The sequence below is a fragment of the Siphateles boraxobius genome, unplaced genomic scaffold, assembly GCF_051911475.1.
Source record: "Siphateles boraxobius isolate OS27281-9 unplaced genomic scaffold, OSU_SipBor_1 8, whole genome shotgun sequence".
NCBI classification, from domain to species: domain Eukaryota; kingdom Metazoa; phylum Chordata; class Actinopteri; order Cypriniformes; family Leuciscidae; genus Siphateles; species Siphateles boraxobius.
In genome coordinates this window covers 12,895,983-12,920,644 of record NW_027509208.1, presented here as the reverse complement: position 1 = coordinate 12,920,644, position 24,662 = coordinate 12,895,983, and the positions used below count along the sequence as shown (strand labels likewise).

At 41.7% G+C, this 24,662-nt stretch overlaps 1 protein-coding gene across 3 annotated transcripts in view; it reads left to right on the top strand.

The window, feature by feature from the left end:
• Positions 1-12,919: 12,919 nt before the first annotated feature.
• Positions 12,920-24,662, top strand: part of rtn1b (reticulon 1b) — a 45,242-nt gene continuing 33,499 nt past the window's right edge. Inside the window, exons 1-2 of one of the 3 annotated variants that reach the window (XM_077220419.1) lie at positions 12,920-13,015; positions 17,290-17,754. In XM_077220419.1, coding sequence (XP_077076534.1) covers positions 17,532-17,754 — 223 coding nt within the window. In that variant the 5' untranslated portion in view covers positions 12,920-13,015; positions 17,290-17,531. Of the gene's footprint in view, positions 13,016-17,062; positions 17,755-24,662 lie in introns of those variants that run through there. The other 2 variants (XM_077220418.1, XM_077220420.1) reach the window with 2 other exon arrangements.

Here is a 24,662-nt window from a genome sequence, read left to right as displayed (position 1 = left end):
GAGGAGTCTGGAGGGCAGGAGCCAACGCTGGCAGATTTGACGAGTTTGTTCCGGGCCCACATGGCGCAGATGGATGCTCGGGAGGCCGGGAGGGCCCAAGAACAAAGGGAACAAGAACGACGATTTAAGGCATTGCAGCACCAGTTTGGTTTACTTCAGATGGAGGTACAAGCTCGTATTCCTACTCCACCCACCCCTGATCCACGTTCTATGAATCCAAGTCCAGAGGAAGGGCAGGATGGTGACCCTGATCTTGATCAACCATTTCCGGCAAGGAGGGAAAGAGTACTTCACCACGTGGACCAAGACAGAGGTCAGTCCTGGATCAAAGAACCCAGATTAGAAAAGTTAAGTGACTCTGATGACATAGAACATTTTCTGATAACCTTTGAGAGGATTGCTGCAGCATGTGGTTGGCCTAAGGCTGACTGGGCGTTCCGACTGATTCCCCTACTGACCGGTAAGGCCCGAGCGGCATATGTGCTTATGGACATTGATGATTCGCTGGATTATATGAGTGTTAAGTCGGCTATTCTGAGAAAGTACGACATCAATTCAGAAACTTATCGACAAAGATTTCGTTCTCTGGAGGTTGAATCATCTGAGAGTCCCAATGAACTGTATGCCAGGCTGAAGGAGCTGTATGGGAAATGGATTCGACCTAAAGGTAAAACTACTGAGGAAATTGGAGAAATAATAATTCTTGAGCAGTATCTGCGAATGCTCTCTCCTGAGCTTCAGGTATGGATCCGGGAGCGGGGCCCTGATACTGCTGCTGAGGCTGCATCACTGGCGAATGTGTTCGTTGCTGCTCGAGGAAGGAACCAGCCATGGAGTTGGCGGGGTGGGAGAGATTCTCGAAAGCCCCATGTCTTTCATCCACCCCCTCACTACCACTCTGGTAAGCCTCCTGTAGCAGGGAAAGCTGAAGCGGTGTTTCTCAAATCACCTAAGAAAGTGCCTATTTGTTACCTGTGTGGCCAAGAGGGTCATACCAAACCTGTTTGCCCGAAGAACGTTAAGCTCTCTCAAGTCTGTTATGTGCCCAGAAGTAATGCAGCTCCGGTGAAGCCCGGATTGTCCGTAAAGATGACCACTGTGGAAGTGAACGGTAAAGAACTTCCTGCTCTGGTTGATACTGGCAGCGACCAGACGTTGGTACACCGACAGTTTGTTTCACCTGCCTTGATTAATTCTACTGACCAGAGATTGATATGCTGTGTCCATGGCGATGAGAAACTGTTACCTACCGCGGGTCTTTACATCAAAGTACAGGGACAGACTTATCTCATGGACGTGGGAGTTGCAGAAAATTTACCGTATCCTGTGATTCTGGGGCATGATCTACCAGTACTTTTGGATTTACTGCAGTCAGAACAGCTTTGTAATGTTGTGGTAACCAGGGCCAAAAAGAAACCGAAAGAGGAACTGACACAAACACTCAGTACTTTGCCTTTCTTTGATGTGGATATTGAAGTAGAACCTTCAAAGTCACGGAAGTCCCGTAGTGAAAAACGACGAGACAAACTTGCATATAATGTTTCCAAGACACCGACTAACCCCTCGGGTGACTTGTTTCAAAGTTTCCAGGTGCCTACTAACATGGTCCAGTTACAGCAGGAGGACGTCAGTCTAGCTCCGTACCTCAAGAAAGGGGAACAGGAAGCTACAGCCAATGCGGATGACACTGACTCTGCCGAAAGGTATTTGTTTCAAAAAGGTATTCTTTATCGTCAGTTCGAATCAACAAACCAGCTTGTCGTGCCACAATGTGTCCGAGAGGTAATCCTCCAGTTGGGTCATTCGATTCCCTGGGCTGGCCACTTAGGGAAACACAAGACCTTGGCCCGTATCAAGAGACACTTCTATTGGCCAGGATTAAGGAGGGATGTGACTCGATACTGTAAAAGTTGTCCTGAGTGTCAGAAAGTCTCAATGAGAAGTCCTTCCAGAGCTCCATTACAACCTTTACCTGTTGTGGGTACACCCTTTGAGAGACTGGGGATGGATATTGTAGGTCCTGTAGAAAGGAGTCGAGCTGGAAATAGATTTATGCTTGTTATCACTGATTATGCAACTAGATATCCTGAGGTGTTCCCGATGAAGTCCATTAAAGCCAAGTACGTAGCAACATGCTTAATACAACTTTTTTCCCGAGTTGGATTCCCCTGTCAGATCCTTACTGATCAGGGCACTAACTTTATGTCAACTCTCTTGAAGCAGGTATATCAGCTTTTGGGTATTGAGAGTTTACGTTCCACTCCTTATCATCCGCAAACCGATGGCCTCACAGAGCGTTTCAATCAAACACTCAAGCAAATGCTTCGCAAGTTCGTCAGTGAGTCAGGCAAGGATTGGGACCAGTGGTTGCCCTATCTCTTGTTCGCATACAGAGAAGTTCCTCAGGCCTCGACGGGGTTCTCTCCCTTTGAGTTATTATATGGACGTGAGGTGAGAGGCCCTTTGACCCTGCTTCGGGAGCTGTGGGAAGGCACACAAGGTAACGAGGATTCGGTAAACGTGATCTCTTATGTGATTCAGATGAGGGAACGGTTGGGAACGATGGCAAAACTGGCTCAAAGTCACCTGGCTGAGGCACAGAGATCTCAGAAGTCATGGTATGATCGGTCTGCATGTGAACGAAGTTTTAACCCTGGCCAGCAAGTGTTGGTGATGTTACCAAGTCAGGAAAGCAAATTATTGGCAAAATGGCAAGGTCCATTTGAGATCCAACGGAAGCTGGGACGCACCACCTATGAAATTTCTACACCCGGCTTGGGACAGCAGAGTAAAATCTTGCACGTTAATTTGCTGAAAGAGTGGATTCCTCGTCCTGAAAAGGAGTCACAAGTCTTGATGATTCAACAGGTGAGGGAGGAGGAGGAACTAGAGGAGCAATATTTGCCTCAACCGGTCACGGAATGTGTTGATCTGGAGCATTTGCACAAGGATCGCCAATCCCAAGTGAGAGCCATTTGTCACTCTGATCTTTTTTCTGAGTATCCGGGAGCCACAACATTGATCGAACATGAGATTGTGTTGAAAAATGATGCTGTTGTCAAAAGAATGAGTTATCGAATACCTGAGCGATTACAAGTCTCTTTGAAGGAAGAGATTGATTTGATGCTGACGTTGGGAATCATCGAACCGTCTAAGAGTGAGTGGTGCCACCCAGTGGTTTTAGTCCCCAAAAAGGATGGAACCTTACGGTTCTGCATTGATTTCCGATACTTGAACTCTGTTTCCAAGTTTGATTCCTATCCAACACCCCGTATAAGCGACCTTATTGACCGTTTAGGTCGAAGCCAGTATCTGACCACCATCGACCTCGCCAAAGGATATTGGCAAATTCCTCTCACTCCTCAATCCAGAGAGTTGACTGCCTTTAGAACACCCTGGGGACTATTCCATTTTAAGGTTCTTCCCTTTGGCCTGCATGGGGCTCCAGCCACTTTTCAGAGGCTCATGGACCAGATATTACATGGTTTGTCTTTTACGGCCGCTTATCTAGATGATATTGTTATCTATAGTGACACTTGGGAACAGCACCTACAACATCTACAAGAAGTTCTGCGGCGACTACAGCAAGCTGGTCTTACCATCAATCCACTCAAATGTGCTATAGCACGGACTGAAATTGAATATCTGGGCTATGTCATTGGTAAAGGGGTGGTCAGACCCCAGGTAAAAAAGATTCAAGTGATTCAACAGTGTCCTCTACCCCAAACACGGAAAGAACTGAGATCGTTCCTTGGTATGGCAGGTTTTTATAACCGATTCATTCCTAATTTTTCTGGCAGAGCAGCAGCCTTGACGGATATGGTGGGTTCCAGATGCCCTAGTCAACTTCAGTGGTCAGAGGGAGCAAAGCTGGCTTTCCAAGACATCCAGACTGCCCTGGGTGGGGACCCTGTGTTGCATAATCCTGATTTTAAGGAACCCTTTATTGTGCAAACAGATGCTTCCGAACGAGGCATTGGGGCGGTGCTACTGCAAGGGACAGGTGACGGACGACAACTGGTGGCTTGTATTAGCCGTAAACTTTTCCCGCGAGAAGTCCGGTATTCTACCATCGAAAAGGAGTGCTTGGCTGTGAAATGGGCTCTGGATTCCCTGAAATATTATCTGCTGGGGAGAGAGTTTATTGTGGAAACTGACCATAAGGCTCTACAGTGGTTGAAAAGGATGAAGGACACTAACAGCAGGATTACTCGGTGGTACTTGGCCATGCAGCCCTTCCGATTCATCGTCCAGTATGTTCCCGGAAAGGACAATGTTACAGCTGACTTCCTCTCTCGCTGTGTTGGGGAGATTTCTGAAGTGGGGGGGAATGTGATGGCCGACAACGTGGCCACACAGCAAGGCGGTAACTAACCCATGCAAAATCATGCATCTTTTTCTTTTGTTTGTTATTTTGGTTATCCTTTATACATTACGTCATTCAATATTTTGTTACAGATCACCCTTGTATACATTTCATAATAACGACAGACACAGATTTGGTTCATTACATTCACTTTATTTATCATTTTCACTGTTATCATACATGACTAGGTTGGGTGCACACTTTCTAGTTATTGGTGGTATATTGTGTTAATATTATTTTCTTTGAGTTTAAGTTACCTGCATGTGGAAAGTGGAGTTGTGGCGCTGCCTGGGACGTAGAGCTCCGGTGAAGGTCCATTCCATTAAAGGACGGGCTGGCGTCAGTGGCTGCCATTTTATGCTGTTGGGTTAATCCATGTTGCCAATTAGCAGGGGGGGGGATGATTGATTATATGTTAGTTTTGTTTATTATTCTATTTACATTTTGGTTATTATAATTACTGGAGTAAGTTATTTTATGATCTCTTTATTGATAAATTTGAAGTTTATGACTTTATTTAGTGTAATTGTGTTAAGTGATGATTGTGTGATGTCCCTTGTGTGTGTTTAATGGACTAGTCATTTGTATATATAAGTTCCCCATGTGTGTCATAAGGGAGGTCATGTTGGTTTGGTTAGTTTGATTTGATTTCTGTTAAGTTTGATCCTGTTCAGTTGACCCTTTTTCTTTATGGGCCCAGACCTGACTTTATTTTTATTCAGTTTTTCAATTATTTTGATTTTGTAACTTTCTTTTTTTGTATTTAAATAAATAATTTTTGGTTGGAAATCCTGTGTCCTTTGCCCTTGACTACTCGGTCCCTCACAATACCCCATCTTAAAAGAATTTCAACTTCAGGGGTTTCATCCAGTGTCAAAGAAAAAAAAAGTCCATTTCAGCGCACAAAAAAAAACTTTTAAATCCCAGGCTGAATGCCAAGTCGGAAATTGCAAAAAAATAATGATTCAAAGTCAGTACAAAATGTTTCAACAACTTTTTCTAAAGTGTTCACTCAATGTTTCTATAGGCCTTGCAAAACAGTCCATGTCCCTGTGGCCTAGAAACAGTCCCTTCTATGTGTATGTGCATAAGTGTGCAACAGTTCTTTGGTTTTCAAAAGTTCTTTCACAGTCCATATGAACAATTAGTGTGAGTACTAGTCAGTAAGAACAATTAGTGTTTTCTCAATTTCTGTTTCAGTTCAAGTTTAATACACAGATTGTGGTCTCGGGTAGGGAAACGCCGTTGGTACCCAAGGCGTAAATGTAGGTGTCCACATGTTGGGAAGGTGTGGATCATACCCAGATCCAGTTACTTGCTATCACGATAGAAGATACGGAAGCGGAATGCAAGTAAAACTCATTTAATTGTGTAACACACACACAGTCAGAGCTCACACTACAGTCTGGTAACGCAGGGACAAGATGGTCAGTACTCCCGAGTGAAGTGCCGTGGTGATGATGTGATGATTAATCCAAACGTGAAGAACCGAGGAACCAGACTGGAAACAGGACAAGACGATGACGGGAACAGGATCACACACGGGGAAACATCAAACAACGATCTGACAAAGAGAGGAAAGTTCAGTGAATATTTAAAGGTGAGATGATAGGTCGCAGCTGGGGAGGTGATTGCGATCAGCTGGATCGCTAATCGACCTGATGAGAGTGGAGTTGCCCACTCACGCACACCCACACATCTAACAACAGAAACACGAGACTAAAAGGAGACAATGAATATATAAACCGTGACAGTACCCCCTTCCCTAGGAACGCCTTCTGGCCGTCCCAGGCTCCCCTACCTGTCAATTGTAATCATCAATAAGGGAGTGATCCAGGATGTCTCTAGCAGGTACCCAACTTCTCTCCTCCGGACCGTAACCTTCCCAGTCCACCAAGTACTGGAATCCGCGTCCCCTCCGCCTAGAGTCCGGGGGGGGGGGGGGGACCGGGACTGGCGGATAAATGTGAGAGTGAAAAACGGGTTTGAATTTAGATACATGAAAGACGGGATGAAACCTCCCGTACACTGGAGGCAATTTGAGGCGGACTGCCACCGGACTAATGATTTTGGTGGCAGTAAACGGGCCAATAAATTTGGGGGCAAGTTTATTAGAGACGGAGCGGAGAGGAATGTTCTTAGTAGAAAGCCACACTTTTTGACCGACGACGTATACGGGAGGCTTCGACCGGTGGTGATCGGCCTTGGCCTTGGTGCGCGCCCCCACCTGGAGTAGAGTCTCACAGGCTCTAGTCCATGTGCGGTGACACCTCTGGAAGAAAGTGTAAGCGGAGGGAACCGCGACCTCGGACTCCAGACTGGGAAAAATAAGTGGCTGGTACCCTAAACTATATTCAAACGGAGACAGACCCGTGGATGACACTGGTAATGTGTTGTGGGCGTACTCCACCATAGACAGTTGTTGACTCCATGAGGAAGGGTTCTTGGAAACCAAACATCGCAACACCCTTTCCAAATCCTGGTTGGCTCTCTCGGTTTGGCCATTGCTCTGGGGATGAAACCCTGAGGACAGACTAACAGTCGCTCCCAGTAGCCTACAAAACTCTCGCCAAAATTTGGACACAAACTGGGGTCCTCTGTCGGAGACCACGTCTATCAGGAGGCTATGTAAGCGAAAGACGTGATCAACGACTGTCAACGCTGTCTCCTTAGCTGAGGGCAATTTGGGTAAGGGAGTGTGCCGCCTTCGAGAATCGGTCCATCACAGTTAAAACAACCGTGTTACCCTGGGAGGGTGGGAGGGCGGTGATAAAATCTAGAGCGATATGGGACCAGGGTCTTGAAGGGACAGGCAGCGGTTGAAGTAACCCATCTGGGGGTCGATTGGAAGTCTTACCAGTGGCACAAACCGAGCAAGCAAAAACAAAACTGTGAATGTCATGAGCCATGAGTGGCCACCGTTGCTTGACTAAAAAACTAGTGCGATTAACTCCTGGATGACAAGCCACGTTGGAGCAATGACCCCACTGAATAACGTCAAACCGTAATCCCTCCGGCACAAATAAACGATTCGTTGGGCCACCGGGCGGAGGCGTTACCCCTTCTAGGGCCGTTCTGACCCTCGATTCGACCTCCTATAAGAGTGTGGAGATGAATAGATTCTCCGGCAAAATGCACTCGGGAGTAGACAGGCGTTCGGAAAGATCAAAAATGCGCGACAAAGAATCAGGTTTGATGTTTTTAGAACCCGGGCGGTACGAGAGAGTAAAATCAAAACGTCCGGAAAAAAGAGCCCACCGAGCCTGACTGGAGTTCAATCTTTTAGCAGTTCTGATGTATTCCAAATTCTTATGATCAGTCCAGACGATAAAAGGTACCCCTGACCCTTCTAACCAGTGACGCCATTCCTCCAATGCTAACTTGATTGCAAACAACTCTCGGTTACCAATGTCATAATTACGTTCGGCAGAGGATAAGCGATGTGACAAAAATGCGCACGTATGCATCCTGTCGTCTGTGGGAGAACGCTGGGATATCACTGCACCTACCCCCACCTCTGACGCTTAGACCTCCACCACGAACTGACGTGATGTATCAGGGGCGGTGAGGATGGGAGCCGAAACGAAGCGGCTTTTTAGTTTGGCAAATGCTGCCTTAGCAGCGTCTGACCACCTGTACGTAGTTCTGGGGGAGGTCAAGGCGGTCAGAGGAGCGGCCAGTTGGCTGAAATTGCGAATAAACCGCCGGTAAAAATTGGCGAACCCCAGAAACCTCTGTAGGGTCTTACGAGATTCTGGACTTGGCCAATCCACCACAGCCTTAACCCTCTCAGGATCCATGCGAATTCCCTCAGTCGACACAATGAATCCTAAAAACGGAACAGACTGTGCATGAAAAATGCGTTTCTCGGCCTTGACAAAAAGCCCATTCTCTAGCAACCTCTGAAGCACTCGTCGGACGTGCTGAACGTGTTCCTGGAGAGAAGATGAAAATATCAATATGTCATCCAGGTAAACATATATGAACTGGTCAACCATATCTCTCAGCACGTCGTTGACGAGTGCCTGGAAGACTGCTGGGGAGTTGGACAACCCGAAAGGCATGACCAAGTATTCAAAGTGCCCCCTATGGGTGTTAAAAGCAGTCTTCCATTCATCCCCCTCCCTGATGCGAACCAAATGATAAGTGTTTCTTAAGTCCAATTTAGTGAAGATAGATGCTCCCTGCAACCTCACGAAGGCTGAAGACATAAACGGCAAAGGATAGGTATTCTTTACCGTGATGCTGTTCAACCCTCGGTAATCAATACAAGGTCGCAGTGATCCATCCTTCTTCCCAACAAAAAAGAACCCCGCCCCCACTGGAGAAGAGGAAGGGCGGATAAACTTCGATGCTAGAGAATCAGAAATTTATTTCTCCATAGCCAGAGAGCGAAAATAACTTGCCTTTTGGCGGAGACTTATCTGACCATAAATCTATGGCACAGTCATAGGGACGATGCGGAGGGAGAGAAGCAGCGCGAGACTTACTGAACACCTCCTTCAGGTCTAGATACTCTGCGGGCACGTTTGATAAATCCACTGCCTCCTCCTGAAACATAGAGACAGCAACAGACGAACAAGCAGACACGAAACAGGACACATTTGCTACTCCACTCCAACACAGATCTTTGCTGCCAGTCAATTCTTGGGTTATGTTTGATGAGCCAGAGGTGTCCTAAGACAACAGGTGCGAGTGGAGAGTCCAGTATGTAGAAGGAAAGTGTCTCGGTGTGGTTGCCTGAAGTGGTAAGTGCGACTGGTCCGGTGATGAGGGAGATGGTGGGAAGGACAGTAGCCTCATACTTACTTCCGGGCTTGGCCTTTTACCGGACAACTATAGGCAAAGTGTCCCGCGGCCCTGCAGTAAAGGCAGAGGCCTTGGGATCTCTGCCTTTCCTTCTCCTCCCGGGAAAGCCGAGCTCGCCCCAGCTGCATGGGCTCGTGATCATAGGTAGGGCTGACCGCGCTCCCGCCGCTGGAAAGCTGGCTCTCAGTACCCTCCGAACCCGGCTGTGTAGAGTCCGACGTTCACTTCTGGTCAGTCGTGCGTCTACTCAAAGGTTTTTCACCTACTGTTACTACTGCTATTACATCTGATTCTGTACCTGTTCAACTGAGAAGAATAAATCTTGTTTGCGTGAAGTCCGAAGTCTGGTCCTTTTCAAGTGTGGACACCTCACAGTTAGACAACACTTGACCGTGAAAAACCGCCTCGTCCAGTGAAGACTCCACAAAAGCCCACCACAAGGAGTGGAAGACTCCACCTGGGGGCCTGGAGGAAACCAACAACCTGCCGTCCACCTGTCCATCCAACAAAGTAACATCACTCGAAGAGCTGAAAATGTAGCGAACAACAGTAAAGAGACTTTTTTCCCGACTTACCAACCATATAATGAGAACCCACATGGAGATGTCTGTAGAGGAGCTGCAAGGTAACTTCAAAAGACTCACAGCAGAGGGCTCCAAAGTGATGGATGCAAATGAGGAGATTGAGGCTGCTTACATTGCGCAATGCGAGGAGACTGATGCAGAGGGCGCACCTGAGTTAAGCGACAAGCAAAGAGCCGACCTCGAGAAGACGGAGAAAGAATGTGAGCAGAAGTTAAAAGAAGTAATGCACCTAATCCAAGAGACACTATGGGCCTCATTTGGTGAGAGGGAACTGACCCTCGCTCTAGAAGCTGCAAAGGCAGAGTGCGAGTGTCTCTTTCACTCAGCCTGACACACCCCTGGAAGCATATGACTTTATGCTCAACCATTTAGAGAGGCTGGTGCATAAAGCCAAAGAAGCGCACCAGACCTGGAGCCGTTGGGCCCAACTAGCCGAGAAGCAAGACTTCAATCATTGCCTAACAAACCTCGAAATCCTCCTTACCAAGCTGGTGTCGGGGAAGGCCACCCTGTTTAGAGCAGCAAGAATTAAAGATGACACCAACAGAGTACCTGTCACAGCCCACAGCGCAGCCCCTGTCGCTGCCATAAAGCTCAAAGCCACAGCTTTACCAACGTTTACTGGCAGACAGCGTGAGTACTACAGATGGAGGAAAGAATGGGAGGCTCTGCAGAAGCAAGGTGAACCAACCGGGTAGGGCTGGGCGATAAATCGATTTTATCGATTAACTCGAATGTGTAGTTTACGCCGATTTTTTTGAATGAAAATCGGTAATCTCTTAAACAACCGCCGATGCTTCCATCTGGGCTCCCGTAGTTCCGACCGGGCTCAGCGCTTGCCATGATAGAGATACACAAACAACATGGCAAATGAGCAAGACCGCGGCAGCAGAAGCACACCCGTCGAAAACATTTAGGCTACAAGCTGAATCTACAGGGCTGCCAACTCAAACGAGGTCACTGTGAGAGACGCAATTCTGTCACTTTTCACACGCTCTCACGCCACACATCCATTTTCGCACGCAGAGAAAAATTGCGAAGCAAAGAGGACACGGACACCGACAGACAAGCCTGAGCAGGTTACTATCGATATGAAATAGATTCTCAGCTCTCAGATTCTGTCAATTTAATTACAAAATTCAAACAATAAACACCGTTTTGGCGCTTGTAAATGTAACGTGAAAGAACGCTGGCAGATCTCAGTTCAAGCGGCACGTGAACCAAACATATGTTACTCTTTACTACAAACTTACCGAGATGTAATAAAATCGATCGATCAGTGTTTTTCAACCGCGGAAAGATGTCCATAAACCAGCTGGAGAACAACATATGTGTCACGATGCGCTCCACGACGCCTCCTCCTGGCCTCACCAGATCACTCTCTCCTGAGTTCTAGGACTTCACTTCCTATCACTCCCTTCACTAATCGCCTCCTTCCATCCCTGTCTCTTCTCCATCATCTCAGCCACCTGTTCCCACTCAGCTCCCCTTTATCTGGACCTTGCTCCCCTTTGTTCTCTGTGAGGTCTTGTTACTGCCACGGCGTGCAACTCTGAGCAATCTTCTATATTTCTACGTATTCCTGGTTCCTTGATTCTCGCCGGTTTTCCCCATTACTCTGTGAACGTTTGCCGCCTACCTTCGACCCTTGCCTGGTAACAACTCTGAGTTTGGACTGCCCCAGTATATATTCTACCCTGTGCTTTCTCTGTTTTCTGCCTGTTTGTGTTCATCATTAAAGTTATTGCACATGGATTCGAACGCCTCAGACTCTTCGTCACAATATGTCACGTAACGTTACATTTACCTCAGGATGCCTTTTAATGATCCATAGCACGCATGCTAGTTAGACGCATTATAAAATAAAAAACGCATTATATTTAATTTGAGTTGGTTTTAACCTTTAATAATACCAGCTGACAGGGCTCTCTGTATGTTTACAGCATTAGGTTATTTTTTTTATTTTTTTTTGGGAGAACAATTAACATATTAACGTATCTACTGTACCTATTTATCCAAAGGAATTTATATTGAATCAAGATCAGAATCAAATCACAAGAATTGAATTTAAATTGTGAAATTTGTGTTAAGCAATAATAAAAACAGTAGCATACCAGTAAACTTAATAAAATTATGTTTAGCTACCAAATAATTTCACAATCACAATACACTTATTGTGATGCAAGTTTTTTGTTTTTTTTACACATCCCCCCAATCCCAATCCACCCATTTTATTTTATGTTACATTTTCATTGTTTTCAAAGACAGGGCCTGTCCTCTTGTCTTTTTGGCTTGTTGTTTCTGATTGCACTTTAATGGAGATCAAATCCCACAAGGGAATATTAAAACAAAATAAAGATAAAACTTGTTTTGAACAATTTCTTTGTCATCTGCAGATTGATTTTAAGTAGGGAGAGAAAAAAATCGATTTAAATCGTAAATCGGATTTTTTGTGAAAAAATCTGGGAATTTTTTTAGGCCATATCGCCCAGCCCTACAACCGGGTCCATGGAGGTGAAGAAATTCCAACTACTTGATAGCCTCGATGAAAAGGTGGCCAAAGATCTACGCCTGTCTACTTATACCTCAGCAGACGAGATCTTCAGAGTCCTGGAGAATCGCTATGGGAACCAAGCCACTGTTGCCATCGAGGTTGTCGAAGAGCTACACGCTATCCCACCTGTCCGTGGTAACTTTGTTTTTAATATTGTAGTGGAGTAAGAGTAAAAGTTGATGCAAATAAAACATACTCAAGTAGGCTACAGATCCCCGAAAAAGGTATGAGTATGTTTTATTTGCATCAACTTTTACTCTTACTCCACTACAATATTAAAAACAAAGTTTACTTTTTACTCCGTTACATTTCCCATGCCCGCTCCAAGTATTTATTACACTGGCTTTCCAAACCAATGAAAAACTTGGTTTTATTTTGAAAAAAAGAACGCACGAGCTCTGCCAGCATACGCTCACATATATAGCAGTCAGTTCGCCATTGTGGAAGATGACCGCAGAAACAGGTAAAGATGCAGCTCTGGCCAGCAATGACCCAGAGATTCCCGCTAACACTGTATCTTGCACATCTTCTGTTTGATGCAGCTAATGTTATGGAACATGTCTATAGCAGAGCTGCCAACTCTCACTCATTTAGACTCACGCAATCGACACTTTCCACACGCTCTCACAACACACATCCATTTTCTCACGCAGAGAAAAATCGCGAAGCAAAGAGGACATTGACACCGACAGACAAGACAGAGTAGGTTACTTTTGATATGAAATAAATTCTCAGCTCTCATATTCTGTCAATTTTATTACGAAATTGAAATTGAAACAATAAATACCGTTTTGGAGCTTTTAAATGTGACGTGACAGATAGCTAGCGCCTTCTATTATGGGGTGCCGTTAATGTCTTTACTACTCTAGTTAATTGTAAATAAACCCAAATGAACAATAATAGGTAGCCTATGTTGAAAGATACAGTACAACTTACCGAAATGTATATACCTTATACATAATATCAATAAATCAGTGTTTTTCAACCGCAGAAAGAGGTGAATAAAACAGCTGGAGAACAATGTCACATAACGTTACATTTAGGCTACCTCAAAAAAAAAATTTTTTTTTTAATGACCATAGCACGTTAGTTTGCTAGAAAAATTAGTATTTTATAATATATTTAATATTAGTATAAATGAGTATTTTGCTAAATATGTGCACTAGCCTATATATTTATTATATTTTTTACTTATATCATTCAAATATTATAAAGTTGTTATTATAATAAAAATCACATGTATTTTTAACATTTAATAATACCAGCTGACAGGGCTCTCTGTAGCCTATGTTTACAGAATTAGGTGAGATTTTCTTAATTTAAAAATTAACATGTATCTACTGTACCAAATATTTATCAAAATGAATCTATATTGAATCAAGATCGGAATCAAACCACAATAATTGAATTGAAATTGTAAAATTTGTATCAAAGAATGGCCTACTAGTCATTGCACCATAATATGCTGTCACCAAACTTAATGAAATTGTTTAGAATTGATGCAAGGTGCTTCATTGTCTCTTGACTGATTGCAAATCTAACAAATTCTTAATTGCAGTATCTAATAATTATTTCAATTAAAACATTGCATATCACTCCCAAAACAATTGATCTGTTTAATTATTAATATTTACAGTTTGAATATTTACTTTTTACTTTCGGTACTTAAGTACGTTTTAAATCGGATACTTTTGTACTTTTACTCAAGTGATGTTTGAATGGAGGACTTTCTACTTTTACTGGAGTCATTTTTTATTTACGTATATATACTTTTACTCGAGTATAATTTTTGAGTACTTTTACCACCCCTGGCGTTACTTATTTGAAAAAGTAACTCAGATATTTTGTTGTAAATTGAAAAAGTAATGCGTTACTTTACTAGTTAATTGAAAAGGTAATCTGATTACGTAACTCAAGTTACTTGTAATAAGTTACCCCCAACACTGCATATGATCCAGTTTTGTCAGGATAATAGTTTAAATCTATCAAGTCAAGAGTTTCTACCCTCAAATACTTATACCTATATAAGTGAGGCTTGGCATACAGCCTCGTGGTTGGATCACTGTATTAGCACAGATGATGCACCCTCATCTATAGTGGGTATGGACATTTTGTACTGCCCTTTCAAGGGAGGATATTGCTGGCTATTATGCTGATACAAATAGAGTGCTGAGTAAAATCAGTCTTCCCAGTGATGCAATTGGGTGTAGTGATCCTACCTGTAATGTCTGGAAGCACAGGGAGGAAATTTTCTCTCTATATGATCATGTTGTGAGAGCCCTGTATGAAAGTAGTAGACCCTATTTTAAACGGAAAAACAAAAGGGGTAAAATTAGGCCTGGCTGGAATAAGTGTGTGGCCGGATATCATGAGGAAGCTAAGTTAGCGTTTAAATCATAGGTGTTGGCTGGTAGACCAAGGCAAGGGCCGCTGTTTGAACAAAAGAAAAATGCTAATGCAGCGAATAAATATGCTGTTAGATTTATTGATAAAAATTAGCAAGCTATGAGGGCAGAATCTATGGCCGAGAAGGTAATGGATAACCACACTACTGAATTTTGGAAGGAGGTAAAGGGTCTTAACAAATGTAGTATACCACCCCCGTGCACTGTAGATGGTATCTCAGGGTGTTGAGAATATTGCTGAGATGTGGAGACAGCACTACAGGACCTTGTTTAATTGTGTTAAAAGTGATATTTATATGTCTGACAATATTGAGTGTGTTGATTTTAAGGCAATTTTTTCACATGAGGTATCATGCACAATAAATAAGTTAGCAGATAATAAAGCAAGTGGGTTGGATCACATCAGTGCTGAGCACATTACATATGCCAGCATGAGGTTAGCCCCCCTTCTTGGTATCTGTTTTAATTCTTTTTTAATTCATGGCTTCCTACCGGATACAATGATATCTGTCTTGCTTGTGCCGGTGATCAAGGATAAGACCGGTAAGGTTGGTTGCTCTGATAACTACAGACCAATAGCCCTTGCCAGTGTATTGTCTAAAGTTTTTGAAAGCATCGTGTTGAGCAGAGTTGTGGACATTATCCCCTCTACTGACAACCACTTTGGTTTTCAACCAAAACATGGCACAGATATGGCCATATATTCCTTAAAAGAAATTGTTAGTACGTATAGAGATAAGAACTCCTCAGTTTTAATGAGTTTTATTGATGCTTCAAAAGCTTTTGACCGTGTCAATCACTACAAGTTATTTGACAAAATGAGTAAGAGAGGTGTATCTAAATGTATTGTGAGAATTTTGTCCTACTGGTATGCCAACCAGTCTATGTTTATAAAATGGGGCCACTGTGTTTCTGCCCCTTTTGGGGTCAGGAATGGGGTCAGACAAGGTGGCACCCTCCCCCCCTATTCTTTTTAACATGCAGGTTGACGAGCTCTCTGTCTGTTTGAATTTGTGTAACACTGGGTGTATGATAGGTAACACTTTAGTGAATCATATTATGTATGCTGAGGACCTTGTGGTCTTAAGTCCTAGCAGTGCTGGTCTTCAACAGCTTCTTAATGTTTGCTCTGACTATGGAACTGTTCATGACATGAAATTTGATACAGACAAGAGTGCGGTGATGATTTGCAGAACAAAAGAGGATAAATGTCCAATGTTTCCTCCTTTTAAATTGGCAGGTAATACCTTGATAGTTTTGAGCAAATTTACGTATCTTGGGCATCTCATTACAGACCAGTTAAGGATGACCTTGAGGTTTATAGGCAATGCCGCTCTATATATGCTCAGGCGAATAGTTTGGCTCGCAAGTTTGGTGGGTGCACAGATAGAGTGAAAGTTGCTTTGTTCAGAGCTTACTGCACTCCTCTCCACAATGCCCACATGTGGTCTAGTTTCAAAGCTAGCTTGCATAAACTTCAGGTAGCTTACAATGATGCACTGAGAATTCTGCTGAGAAGACCACGCTGGTGTAGTGCCAGTGAGATGTTTGTGGCTGCAGATGTTAATACTCTGCAAGCCACATTGAGAAATGTTATGTACAAATTTAAATGTCGGCTGAATAACTCAAAGAATTATATAATTGTCGCATTGACCAATATTGTATTTGTTTTTTATAATATTGTATTGTATTGTGTGTACTGTCTTGTTTTTTATTTGGACCGGTGAGTCTATAATAAAGTTCATTATTATTATTATTATTATTATTATTGCATTTAAATATGGTGCAAGAGTCCACTGTTTGTGAACAACTATGACAGAGGAAGTATACAAAACAAAATAAAAGTAAGCAAATGTAAAATAAACTTTTATTTACTTGTAAGTGTCTATGGAGTGTGTGTCTCTTTGTTATGAAAGACAGTAAGACTCCCACAGTGATATTTTATCCCAGACTGTATAAAAAAAACACATGTAAACATATGAACACATAATGGATTTCATGGGTCTTCAACGCAAGATCCACTGTGTGTTAGCGGTAATTATTGCTTGATCTCAAAGTAATAATTGTGGAAAAAACAATATTAATGTCAGCCAAAGCGGCAGCTAAAGTTAAGACACTAAAGTTCAGCTAACTGTTCAATTTTCCCTCCAACATTACAATGCTGCAAGCATTGCAATCCTATACGTAATATAGTACATTGTGCATTTTAGGTCAATTTAAATGCATGTAGCTGTAGGTAGGGTAGCGTAGGGTCATTCTCAGGGTGTTCTACTGAACTACCAAAAAAAAAGTCTACTGCAGAATATCTCTGAAACCACTAGATGACACTATTTCCTTAAAAAATGAACAAGACCTGTCTATGACTACGCAATAGCAACACTAACAGTCGAATGTAACTTTTAAAACAACGGCAACGCTCAGATCCACGTTACAGTCGTTGTTGCGTTGTTCTCAATATTTTTAAGGAAATTAATTTGAAATTTAATCTATAGAGCGAGTTATTCGCGTAAACCATTCCTCGTCTTAATGTATTACCAGTTGTCGAAAGGCTTATTTTATGACCATTTTCAGCTCCGTGCCACACTATGAGCTCGAGACACGGTGACGTCAGCGCCGAAACACTGAACTAAACAAGCCATTTTCAGCAGTGTGAACCCCTGTCGGAGTCCTCGGCCTGCCCAAACCACTTCTGATAGTTACCCAACGTCTGATCCGAGGAGTTGAACACTGTTTTTTTCTTTCTTTGCTTCTCCTTCGTCTGTGACCGCGTCTTTCTGGACAGCATCGCACATACCGTAGACGAGCGCTCAATAATGTCTGTTAAGCCGGAGGCAGGTTCAGAGGGAAGCTGGTACGGGGATGATTTTGAGGAGATCGATCGCTTTGGGAGTACTACTACCACCCGGCGTGATGACTTGGGAGAGGGGAGGCAGATGAGAGACTGGGAGGACGAGTCAAGTGAAGAGAAACAGTTTTCCAGACATCCCGAAAGCGACTGGCAACCGCTCCCTGTTGTCATGGAGACTGCTTCCACAGGTAATGGGATTTTGATCTGCACCGTCTTTTATGCAATGCTTTGAACAACCTTAGTGCTTAACTTCACTGTCGACCGGGGCCTTGTTATCAGGTAGCAGATACCTTGACTTATGGCTCGCTTTGTATGGGGTGGAAGTACGTTATGTTTTGCTAAAATGAGGTTGGACATTTAACTGGAATTTAACTGTTCTCGATTGTTTTAGCACTTTTGAGGAAGAAATATCAGAGAAAACGTTATCCCTAGTGCTTTTAAGTTACAGCCTTCAACAGTAACGTTAACTTAATGATGAGATCATAATTTCAAATGTAAGCAGATCAGATATACAACAAATAGGCTAAATAGTAGCTTTTATTTGTTTTAAAATGTGTTTAACGTTACACAGACAAACAATTGGTTCTTTTCTAACCATGTAGGCTATTATATAAAATACCTAATAAACGAAATATTACGCACTATAATAAAATAATTTGTAGGCCTATCTTGTCCAATGAACAACCAGTCAGTAATTGATTTAAATCTCACAAGTCACGAGCTTTAAATCTCTTGTTTGTTTCGAGTGGGACAAACATGACAAAAGTAATCATTTGCGGTTCAGTAAATGAGTCAGTTAATTTAGTGACTGCTTTAGTTGACTGTTCTTTTAGAATCAAAAACACTTCTGAATCCCTGTTATGACAATATGCTACCTTTAACAACACTATATTTTCATAGTGGTAGGATTGGAGCTTAGTAAAGCCTAACATCATCGCACTTAATGAACACAATGCTGGTATCATGACTCTGTGAAGATGTTCTACCTATAATTTTTTTACACATTTTGTGTGGTCGTACTACATCTGACAGCTTATTTTGAGCCATGAACCATACCACCCATGTTTTAGCTTGAAAAAAACCCCCAACGTTTTGCACAGGTGGCACTTCCTGAGCAGGTAGCACACATCATCAGAAACATGTTATATAAGGACTCATCATAGACATGATTTTATATTCTATCCCCTAACCCTAATCTTACCCCTAAACCTAACCCTTGCAAAAAACATTCTGCAAAATCATCATTTAGTATGACTTATAATCTGTTTTCCTCAAGGGGAATTACATTTTGTCCCCATAACATCAAACATTTATTCGCAAGAACAAAATATACTAGGCCTATATTCATCCAATATCATAAAACCGAGGCCTCCGATTGTCTCCATAAATCTATACCTATAATTGTTTTTGAAATTAAGTCATGAATGAGACCTATTTACCTGTGTAACATGTTTGTGAGGTGCTGTATAACTCACTCTTTTTCCCCTTCAACTATTTTTGTCTGTTGTTATTATTCCATTGTGTCCCTGCTGCTTTCCAGATCAGACGCTTTACAGTAACCTTTACAGGTCCTTTACTGCATAGAGATCAATACTTGACATAATTTGAACATCTCACAGGCTTGGATCTGTGAAACTCGGTGTAATATGACATTATGCTAGGTAATAGAGAAATAAAGTGAAGACAGAGCAATGCGGACCGATATTTTACCGAGATAAAATAGATTTCAGTAAAGCCACAGTCCATAAATAGTCTTTACAACCAGATGAAAATATAAGACATAAGTAAGGGTAATACTATATGAAGTAGGATGTTTCATTTGCTCCAATTTTCTTTGCTTTGTTATGAAACTAAAGTTTGTTTTCTTTTTCAATTTTAGCTTTCTTTCTCTGTTTGATCTTAATGCTGTAGACTGGTGAGTGAGAGTGAGATTATGTAATGGTCTTTCTTGTGGGTATCACAGATAGATGGAGAGGTTATCATTGGGTAACACATAAATAACCTAATTATGAGCTATAATAATACAGTCAGCTAATGGGGAAATGGTATTAGGTGGAAAGGGAAAAAACAAATCAAATCGTCAAATAAGTCAGGCACAATAAAAGTGTTTTAACTGCAGTCTACAGTAATAGCTCCTAATTTGTTTAACCAAACAAAAGGACATTTTAAACATTTGTCACTTTGCAGTGAATTCAGTGTTCAGTGAGGTTGTGGCCACCGTAGGCCACCTAACCTGTGCATGTAAACACGTATGGACTAAATCACTGATAAATTAACTTAAATTAGTATCTTAAACGTTATGAGTTTATAGATGCATCATGAGTGAGTCACACAACATGTGTCTGAATCACCAGATTGACATTGGCAAGTGGATGAAAATCAGAGTCCTGTGGTAAAATCCTTCTCATCAGACTGAATCTCTCATCAGCTGAATAACAGCCTAACCCAGTGCTTATTGAACCACAATACTGACTCTTTTGATAACTAGTCATTAGATCACATTTCGAGCGCATTGTTAACCTGTTAAAATGTTGATTTTAATATGAAATGAACCTGATTGTTTAGGTGAGATCACTCCATTACACCTGCTTTGACTTTTGATAAGACCATTTTAGGTTAGAGTTTAGCCGTGCATTTTTTTTTACTTGAATAATTTAGTAGACAGACATGAAACATAGGGCTGGGTATTGTTAGGAATTTCACAATTCGATTAGATTTCGATTCTTGAGGCTTCGATTCGATATTGATTTATTAGCTTCGATATCGATTCAATAATTAGTAAATACACAAGTAATTAAGTACCTGAGTATATTTTTAAATAATGTGTGCAGTATTACCAATGTTTAAGAACAAATTGACACCAGCATGTTTCCTGTCATGGTTTATTTAGCAGAACAAACTGTACAATATTGTACATGTGTTGAAAACAAACATGTGCTTTATTAACACCTCTAAATTGCATGTAAGTTAACTGTAATAGAAAGTATATTTCTTTCTTCCTATACATTCAAGTTATAAAATAAATGTAAACAGAAACACAAAATGTCCATACTCATAAAAAAAATGCTCTTCGTGAGGCACGCGCGGGCACATTCGCACACACACACACAAGGACTCTCGCTCTCTTCCTCTCTGTCGTGCGCGCGCTACGCGGTTTAGAGCTCGCGAGCTCTAGATTTCGGGAGATTGGAACTAATTGGCGGCATCAGGGAGCCGCTATCAATATGCGGTAGACTCCTGGAGACTTATTGTTGTTCTTATTATCATTTAGGGGGGCTTAGGAACATTTTGGGGTAGCTTCAGCCCCCCTAAAATAGGCCTAACGACGTCCCTGGTTGGTGGTGCAGGCTTGAACGGAGTGCAGCTACTGTCCGTCGTCTTGCTGTTTTGGTAAAGCTTGTACAATGCTGAACGCTCTCACTAGAGTGTTGCCCACAGCGCCGCCACTGGCCGGTAGGCTGAACCGATTCATTGGATTTGATGGATCGATATTGAATTGAGAAACAAATAATTGCAATGCATTGATGAATCGATATTTTTACCCAGCCCTAATGAAACATAACCTTTGACAGAATGCATTAAATGTGAATATATCCTTTTTTGAGAACAGCTAGGTCAGAGGGTTTTTTATACTTTTAATATCTCAACTAAGACTAATAAAAAAAAAAAGTTTTTTCCCTCTAGCATTTGCCTGTGTTTTGAGTATTTTTTGAACCTCAGGGTAGAGTAAGATTGGAACTAACTTGTTGACGTCTGCTTCCTTGCAATGCAATTATACTTATGTCTTTCACCAAGAACATATAAAAACCTGATAGTTTGATTCTGTGCTCAGTTTTCTCTAAACAGTTCACCAGTACTGAACCATGGCTACAGTAAGAAGAGAGTACCTTGCCGTGGATGTTCCCTGGGATACTGGCAACACTGTTTGATTTAGGACATATACAATTAGCAATTATAGGTTATGTACTGGAGAGACCCCACTGTGCTGTCAGTGGTACCACAATTATTCTCACTTCAGTGAGTCGTGATTCATTAGGGAAACTGTAATGCAAGTTCACTTTCTACTTCACACACATACAAAAAAGTGTTGTAGGTGTTGGAAACTTTTTCCTTCAAAGACCAGGAGACGTTGGAATATCTTTCAAGCAGAAGTTACTCTTTATTGAGGACTTTGCTGTTGCAATGCTGTAGTCGTCCAAGTCTAACTAAGGCAGTATACAGTACATTGTAGTTTATATACCTTTCAAGGGGGAGGGATTTACATAAAGGTGAAGACACTCTGAAGCAAAGCATGTAAATGAAGGACAGAAGTCAGCCCGTTACCGGAAATTCCCCAGCCCTGATCTCATCAGCATGACAGTGTTACTCCGAGCCTTGAGATGCTAATCCAATCAGCCTGATTAGATCACTCAAACCTTAAAGGAGAACTCCGGTCAATTTTAACATTGAGCTAATTTTTTTGTAAATTTGGAGTGCTGTCAGTACCGAGAACAACGACAAAAATCGGTGTTGCCTACACCGTGTTATCCTCTTTTTAAAATTTACACCTGCTTTTAGCCTCTTAACATCCTTGATGTGTCATTACAAGTGCACAGCCATGTGAATGATTTCATTCAGAGTGAACACGGTGAATCTGACTGCAGTAGATGTGAAAGAAATGAATAAAAGTGATGTTAATTCAGCCAGCTCACATACCTGTATTTACTTCCTGTTTTCGGTCAAAGTCCACAGTAGTCGATTGTCGAGTGCGCGCGCGATCATTGGTAACTAAGCAACAGTAGCGACTCAGACTGTCAGCTGTAGCCAGTGACGATGCTGTGTGGTGTTCTGAGAATATCAGCTCAAATGGATAGTTCATCCGAATCAGATGTTGAACACGCGCGCACACTCCACAGTCGAGTAATAGAATCGCCATTGGCTAGTACATTTTTTAGCTTACTCGCCAGACTGATATATATATATTCCACCAAATCAGCTTAAATTTGTAAAAAAGCATTATATTATGTTAACCAAGCACTAGGCCTATTTAATGATAGAACTTTAGTAATTAGAACTAAAACTTGGTAACCATGTATGAATGCATATTTATCATTTTAACCGAACTTAGGACTGGTGGTTGTGTTTAAGATAATGTTGGTCATTCAGTGTAAAAAATGTATAGCCTAATAGTAATAGATAATAGTAATTAGTATTAAAATATAACAATGCTACTACTGAGTGTTCTACTAATAATAACAATATACATATTAGGGGGGGGCGGTATGACCAGATTTCTGTTTCACAGTATAACTAATTTTATTTCACGGTAACGATATATTTTACGATATAGTTATTTATATATATGTAGTTATTCTCGATAAATCGACAAAAAGGGCTTTGTATAATAAATAAACCCAAATAAATTATTTATTTGGTAAACTATTTTGATAGCTAAATATAGTTAACAAAACACACTCATCAACCTTTAGATGAACGGCCCCCAACTGATTGATATTAAATACAACTCATAGGTGCAATTCAACGTTAAATAATGTGTTGGTGAATAATTTTTCAATTTCATGTTATTGCTTTACTTCATCAATTAGGCCTAGTTTATAATATCTGAATATTTTATATTGAACTTTTCTATATTCATAATAACTTAGTTACTTCCTTTTAATTTTGTAGGATATTAGTAATACTAGTTATGTTTATGTATGTTATGTACTGCGTTTTTAAGGGCCTTGTTTTGCTCTTTTTGTGATATCTGGCAACCTGGAGCTTTAATCAAGAGAAGTTCATAAGTGTCAAGTTCATCAAGTTCAGAAGTGACTAGAAGGAGAGCAGCAGTATGAAAACCGAACGGCACTGTTATTGACTAAGTAGGTTTAAATTATACACACCTTGTAACTGCGTCATTAGTTTACTAATTAGTGGTTAACTTATTATTCGGTTGTCTACGGACGTTGGTTTGTGCCGTTATTTTGTATTGAAGTCTAGTTTGTTTTCCCTAAAAAGGGGTGGGGACGAAATTGACAGTTAAGTTCCCGGATGTGCCGGTAGTTCGTTTATACCATACGCACAACCGGCGCAACGTCAAAGAATGTCTCTTGAACAGGTTCGCGTCCACTTTTAGGGGAAAATAAAAAGACTTCCCATTGACTTCAATACAAAATAGCGTCACAATACAACGTACTTACACAGCCGACAGGCGTGAATAACTTGAGAAATCACTAAGATTAAACATGTCAAGTAATTATATGTCCACCCTGCCTGCCATAGAGCGTGAAAGATGCATCAACAATCTTCATTTGGTCAATTTAAAAACATGTCCCTTCATTCTCCCAGTGTCCCAAAAAATCGCATTCAGCATGACACGGTTGCCGTGGTAATGAACAAGCCGCTTGTTAAAGCGAATCTATAATCCTATATCTGAAGCAAAATTACTAAATATGCAGCAAAAGTTATTTAAACTAATAGTGATTTAGTAGGGCGTCGATTCTGTGTGGTATGTTTACGGTACGTCAAATACAGGTTACGCTTGCGCACAGATCGCTAGACACAGAGCAAACTCTCAAGCACTGATCAGTCAGTCAGTGTGTTCAACGAGTGAAAATATATCTATGCGAGACTTATACTTAGCCTCTTACACACACTGGCGTGTAAAATCTTTGAATTTATTAGCCAATGGCTAATGATAGACATTTAGTCGCCCAGAGTGAAGATTTAGTCGCATATGCGAGTGATTTACTCGCAGTGTAGAGGGTTGTCTATTAAATGATTCAATTGTATTTTATAGTATTATTTGATATCCCCATAGATCATAAGCAGTGTCTCAGAACAAGCTGTTTGCAGATTGTTTCTTTTGTGACATCACAAATGCTTAGGCCTCGCCCACGTCTGCTGATGGACTCTGCCCTATTAGCATAGAACCTGTCCTGAGTGAGCTGTAGACAGTCCTCCATGTTTATCTCCTTGCCAGGGCATTTAACAGCAGCATTCAAGTATGAAATGTTTTCTTATTAAAGCTACTAAAGTCATTTAATCAAGAGCAGAAATTAGTGAATTTCTGTTTTTCTTTTGTTGTTTGATTCCCAGCATAGCAGTAGGTACTGTA